Source organism: Phaethon lepturus, unplaced genomic scaffold, assembly GCF_000687285.1.
Source record: "Phaethon lepturus isolate BGI_N335 unplaced genomic scaffold, ASM68728v1 scaffold39337, whole genome shotgun sequence".
NCBI classification, from domain to species: Eukaryota; Metazoa; Chordata; class Aves; order Phaethontiformes; family Phaethontidae; genus Phaethon; species Phaethon lepturus.
In genome coordinates, this window is record NW_010550473.1 from 13366 (window position 1) to 19840 (window position 6475).

At 41.6% G+C, this 6475-nt stretch overlaps 1 protein-coding gene across 1 annotated transcript in view; it reads left to right on the forward strand.

Annotated features, from left to right (window-relative positions):
- Window positions 1-5045, forward strand: part of TMPRSS2 (transmembrane protease, serine 2) — a 12292-nt gene extending 7247 nt beyond the window's left edge. Inside the window, exons 8-13 of the mRNA XM_010290568.1 lie at window positions 5-197; window positions 1830-2005; window positions 3009-3104; window positions 3970-4112; window positions 4677-4829; window positions 5034-5045. Of these exons, the coding sequence (XP_010288870.1) occupies window positions 5-197; window positions 1830-2005; window positions 3009-3104; window positions 3970-4112; window positions 4677-4829; window positions 5034-5045 (773 nt within the window). The remainder of the gene's footprint in view (window positions 1-4; window positions 198-1829; window positions 2006-3008; window positions 3105-3969; window positions 4113-4676; window positions 4830-5033) is intronic.
- Window positions 5046-6475: the final 1430 nt, after the last annotated feature.

Here is a 6475-nt window from a genome sequence, read left to right on the forward strand (position 1 = left end):
GTAGTGGGAACTGCCTCCTGTGAGTGCGGCCTGGCCGCCAAGAGCGTCAACGTTATGAACAGAATCGTGGGTGGCAGCGGGGCGGCGCTGGGGCAGTGGCCGTGGCAGGTCAGCCTCCACGTGCAGGGCACCCACGTCTGCGGGGGCTCCATCATCACCCGCCGGTGGATAGTGACGGCGGCACACTGCGTGGAAGGGTGAGTCTCGCCCGCGCGGGCGCCGGGGCCGCCAGCTCGCTCATTCGTCTCTCGAACGGCGATTTTTCTTGCCTCAGACTGAAATGCACAAATTTACTTAAATCTCCCAACTTTCTGCTTTAAAAAATTAAATGCCATTCCTCCCCCCGCCTTGAATGCAGGTGCCAGGTACGGTATTTTGTCTATGTAGCAGTATGGTTTTCAAGCGTTAAGGGTAAATTTGTCCTGGAGGAGGCTGGCTGCAGATCACCTGTCTGCTTCGTACAGGAAGAACACCTTGTTTTACTTGTTAAAGGTGCAAATTAAATTGGATGGTGGTGTGGGGCACAGATACCCACCCAAATGAAGAGGTAAGCGCAAGGCACCAAACAATGCCAGACGGTACAATGTTTTCATGAAGATGTTGAATTACTGTGAGGAAAAACAAAGGAAAGGAAAAAAGAAGAAAAAAAAAAAAAATCCCAGACCCTCAAACATCTCACAACTATAGATATGATCAATTTAAAGATGCCTGTACCGTTTATTTCTTTGTATCTTCATGCCATAGGGTACTAAAGGCCAACTCAGTATTAAATGTAGATTTGTACCTATCCAAGGAGCACTTTACACAGGCATCAACAAGAGAAATAGCTGATGCTTTGTGCATTTTTAATGTACAAGGGTGTTGTGATACCTTGTGTACAGTGGCAGAACATGTTTAAAAGGTGGCCGCTTCTGTTAGAGGGAAAACTCACTAAAAACAGTTTAGCAGTTGGTTGGCTGGATCACAGTTTGAGGCTAAGCTAAGGAGAAATAACTTTGTCCTTAACCTTGAGAAAGGAATGCAAGTGTTTATTTTTATGTGACGATCTTATCCCTCCTTTGTTTTCTGATTTGAGCTCTAGTATGCAAAAGCTTTAGGAATGGCAACCAAGCTGTAGCTGGCACAAAACTGGTTTTCAGTCTTCATTTCTTTTTCTTTTTTTTTTTTTTTTTTTTTTAAGAGGGGATGACTTTCAAGCACTACTGCCTTGGCAGTTCTCATGGAGGGAGTTTTAACACTTGTGGGAAGTTTTCTATTCAGCATTTGTAAACTGTGCTGGAGCACAAGAGACTGCTTAAATTACGTCTAGCGAGCATGTTTAACATTAAAAAAAAAACCAAAAACCAAACCAAAAACCAAAACCAAACAAAAAAACCTCTGGCATTTTCAAGATAGTGAAATTCCTTCACTAGATCATGTTTTTACTAATTCTGTCTTCTGCTGCCCTTGCATGCTTTGGATAGTACATGCGAGTGATACCACTGACATGTGAGACCTCAGAAATAACTGCTTGATCCCTCAGCCATGGAAATCAATGGACTTCAGTGTTGCAATCTCGGACTGTAATTTGCTGTGCTGAGTGACTAAGGGAATAGACAGTGATACTTAACCCATCTCAAAGATTTTTTGGATGTATTTATGAAATTGGAGTCAAGCTTTCCCAAAGTTAGATGTCTTGCAATTTCTTTACCTTGTTCTTCAGAAATGGTAGTCAAACGCATGTGCATTCTCGGTTGCATTTCTCCATTTCTGAAGACAATTTTTTGAAGGTTGTAATGCGTGACTTGTTACCAGAGGAGCAAACCTTCTAACCTTCTTTTTTTCTGTAGACGATTTTCTGACCCGTACAGCTGGAGGGTTTATGCTGGGGTTCTGAATCAGAATGAGATGCTCTTAAGAAATGGATACAGAGTGCAACAGATAATTTCCCATCCGGATTATGATACAGATTCTAAAGACAATGATGTTGCCCTTATGAAGTTAGAGACACCGCTGAGTTTTACGGGTATGTATTCTGCTCTTCTTAAGGCAAAATCAATGGCAATGAGCACATCTTTTAAAACTTCTGAAGCTCATCAAGAAATCCTTGTAGATACTTATGGGAAGAGTACAAAATGTGGGTAGAGACAGAAACAGGGTAGAGGCAGAGGGCACAACCTCTGATTTTCTAAGTAGGATTTATTTAAATCTAGTACATGGTAAGGGAGTTTGAGCTCATCTCAATAATGTACTTTTACCCCAGCATGCTGTACAGTACTTAAGTACTGCCACTCCTGTATGTGGGAACTCAGTGTGTAGTCACGGAGCAGCGGACTGAACCCTAAACCAAGTTACGTCAAGTAACAATTGGAAAAAATAACCCAAAACCAAACGTTACAAGAAGTTCTTCTCTTAAAAGTATATGTAGGTTGGTTGTAAGCAAGCAGTAAAAAACAGAGGACAAACCATTATTAAACTTGAAATGCTTTTTGTGTACAGGTCCTTTATCTTTCAGTGCATCAGTTTAAAGCTACTAGAGGTAATCTGGAGGGGCTCTTCAGCTGCTGAGAGCAGGGAGGTTGTCTGTTTACCAGGTTTTTGTGTTTCATACTTCTTGTATATAGGCATTGCATCCTGCTTGCATTGTGATTATTTTCAGCAGGGCTTTGCAAAGAGAATGCAGAGAGATAGTTTTCAGAAGCTTTTCTTCATCTTTGTCCTCTACTGATCAGAAGAGCTGGTGTTGATTGTTCTAGTTAGGCTGATGAATTGAGCTAGAACCATTAACTCCGCTTGTTCCTCACCTTGAGGTGAAGATTAGGTAGCCCTGTGGGAAGGGGCAGCTGGTAAGCTTTTTGCTGCTGCCTGCATTGCACGGTACTGCTCATCTGCAAGGAAGGTAAAGTACAGAGAAAACGCGTGGTGTGTATGTACTTAAGTGGTGGCCGTGCTGAGATATTTCATATGCATTTGTTTTGAATTATGTCTGGACACCTGGGATTACAGATGTTACTGTGCTTGTTTTGTAGATACTGTACGGCCGGTTTGTCTGCCTAATCCAGGAATGATGTTCCAGCCTAATCAGCAGTGCTGGATATCTGGGTGGGGAGCAGAGCACCAAGGAGGTAAAGGGTGGCTCTGGAGTATTTTGGTATTCTACGTAAACCAGTCCTCTTCAGTCTACAAATAACGATTGCATGGACTGGTTGGGCGGTTTGAGCCAGATCTGTTGACTCGCTATTCGTTCACCTATTTCCAGCCCCTAATTTCTACCAGGGCTCTCTGGCTCAAAGCAAGGTGCGATGTGTTGCATTCATCAGACCACAAAGGAGCCTCAAGTCAGTACCGGGGGCCAGAAATGGAAACACAGGGAACAGTTCTGTGCCCCTGCTAGCAGGGCCACCTCTCCTGTAACAGGGGTAGCTGTGTGCCAAGCCAGTCCTGCGGACGTGGGGAAGGGCAGGAGCCTGTCCTTCCCCACCGCCTCAAGCCACAGTAGCATGACGCAAGTAAATTTGTGAGAAATGAAAAGGAAAGGGAGGAAAGGTTTCTTTTGGTATGAGAAAGTACTGGGCGGGGAGGGGGTTTTTGGGGAAGCTGGACCCTGAATATGGGAATTGCTGGCATCTTGTGCTGGACCCTGAAACTGTGGGGAGGTCCTCTTCGCCTCTTGGAGAATTCATGTACTTTTAATAGCCCTGTAGATAACACAGTTGATTTGGGGCTGGAGTTGGCAGGTAGGTGCCAGGCTGTCTTGCAGTACACGGGCAGCAGAGCAGGGTAACTCACTGAGCTCTTGGAAGGGAGTTTTAATGTCGCAGTTGTCTCTCTGCGATGGACCGTACATGTTAAGTGTCCATCCTGATGTTTCTCGTAAGTTTATTTCACCTTGATCAGTGCTACCTGCTGGGATTTGTAATAGCAACATAATGTGATGCTTGTTCTAATTTTGTCTTTGTACGTGTGCTTTTGTGCATGTTTCAATTTTAGGTAAAACCTCAAATAACTTGAATTATGTTATGGTGCCCTTAATAGAACGTTCCAGGTGTAATTCTCTCTATATTTACAACGGCATGATTTTGCCTACAATGATCTGTGCTGGATATCTAGGAGGAGGAATTGATTCCTGTCAGGTAATTATTCCTAATTAACACCTAATAATGAACTGATTATTTTTGTGGTCTTACTAGTAGGCTTTTTTAATAATCTGTTAATTACAAACAGATCCTATAAAAAAAAAGAAAGTCATATTTTGGTTGGGTTTCTAGTTCCTTTTGTGGTGCATCCCTTTAAAGGGGAGAGTTTTTACTTTATCTTCTGAATGGCTGCCAGTGCCAAGTTCTCGCTAAATACCCAGAGAGGGTGAGGCAGTCCTTTTTAATGCTTCAAGCGTGTTTTGTTATCTGGTACTTGAAAGCAAATGAATGCTCTTCATAACGATGTTGATACCCTAGAATTATGCTTGTGAACAAGAAGGTCAATAATGCCTACCTCATTTAGTGCTTTGGGCAAACAATTTTTATCCCTGTTGCAAGCAATCATCATTTAGTGCTGTAAGTGCCACTGCATTTTGTTTTAGTGACTGTCTTAAAACGGTGGTTAGCTTTTTCTGAAACTTAACCGGTATTCCTGAAGTGAAATGGATTGTGCCTTTCCTGGTGGCCAGGTCACTAATAATATGCTGGTATTTTTTGCAGGGTGACAGTGGAGGTCCGCTAGTAACCAACAAGAACTCCGTGTGGTGGTTGGTTGGAGACACCAGCTGGGGAACTGGCTGTGCTAGTCCCAATAGGCCTGGAGTGTATGGGAATATGACTGTGTTTACAGATTGGATTTATAAAAATATGCAGGTAAAATATTTGAGTGTGTTTAATAATTTTAAATGTCCCAAATCCCGAAACTTGATTTTATTTATAAAAATAAATAAATGTGACTTGTCTGCTAAGGAAGCTATTCTGTTGAGAAGCATCCAAGTAATTGATAAGATCATCTGTCAGCAGAACTTGAACCTTTGTTCTTTTTTGTTTTGTTTTGTTTTCTTTTTTTTTTAACAGGCCAACAGATGACAATACTGTCTATCCTTCTTGCTGATCAATGTTTCTGAGAAGAGTAAACGAAGCCATGGGTGCCTGGGATATTTATTCACTTTGCAAATGATTTTTTTTTTCTCTTTGAATTTTCTTTTTAAAAATAACATGAAGGATTGCACACTCGGTTCTGTGCTGGCTGCAGTGACTGATCTTAATCAGTGAAGGATTATCACAATGAGCACCTTTCTTCTTGTTGTGGTGCTGGCAGAAAGTCGTTCTGTCAACTGCTTGCTGAAATGCCTCTCTCTAGTTGAGTGACTTTCACTTGATAATCAGGTACAGGCTTATAATGTCAATTTTAATCACAATTTAATTTAAGATTTTCATAGTAGGATGCTGAGACAGTTGGATTAGTAGTGTTTTAAATTAAATGTTAAGTAACGTGAGCATTGAATCTCTGAGCTGCTGGTTGGCAACTTAAAAAGAAACGAATGTTTTTTGGTATATATGAAGGGAAGTTTTCATGCACTACAGTAGAGGTACATAAAAAATTTTACTATATATTCAGGTAGTTAAAAATCCTCAGGATCTCGATACAGCAGTCATCCAAGTCAGATTGTTCAAAGTGAGACCAGTCTGGCTGTCTCAGTAATTAAAAGTGCTGTTCTGCCTTAAGCTGCTTTGAAGCCAAACAGGGCAAGACCTGCCGTCACTCTCGATGTAGGCTACGGAGAGGGATCCTCCGGAGCTGTAGCAGGAAGCGGTGAGTTAAGTGTCCCGATGGCGAGGTCCCTGGCTGCGCGCACGTTGAGGTTGACTCTTGAACTCCCCCTGCTGTGAAAGGCGAAGGGCAAAGTTCTTCAGTAAGGCTGTGTTGCAAGTGATAGACCTCTGATTGCAGATGCGCATACAGAGGCTGGATGTTTTATACAAAGAAACACAAGTCTGCGTTTCTGCGTAACCGGATGAACTACCTCATTTATTAAATTTGGCTTTTAATTCCTTAGAGCTCTCCTTTATGTATCTGTATGTATGTTCTTAGCAAAATGTAATTAATACCAGAGTGCCACCTCAACTAGGATTTTGAAAATAATTTATAATCATGGTACAGAGGATCAAAAAGCCATACCAAGTCACTTTTCTTAAGGAGGATAAATCTTTTCAATGAAATGACTCTACTAGTCTTGTTTTCTCTTTTGGTACTGAAATGCAATTACCTTGCATGTAAACACTGCACCAAATAAATATTTTTTTTATTACAAATAGTTTTCCTTAGTAGTGGTTTATATCTGTTTGCTTGGATTTTTTTGGTAGCAGTTGCTGGAATTAGTGTCTGAAGTACTTTGAGAATCTGATTAAAACAACAACCAAAACCAAAAACCAACCCCCCCAAATAACAACACAACAGGTGATCCAAGAGATTGTTTTAATTCCAATATTTCAGGTCCTTGAACAAACTGAGGGAA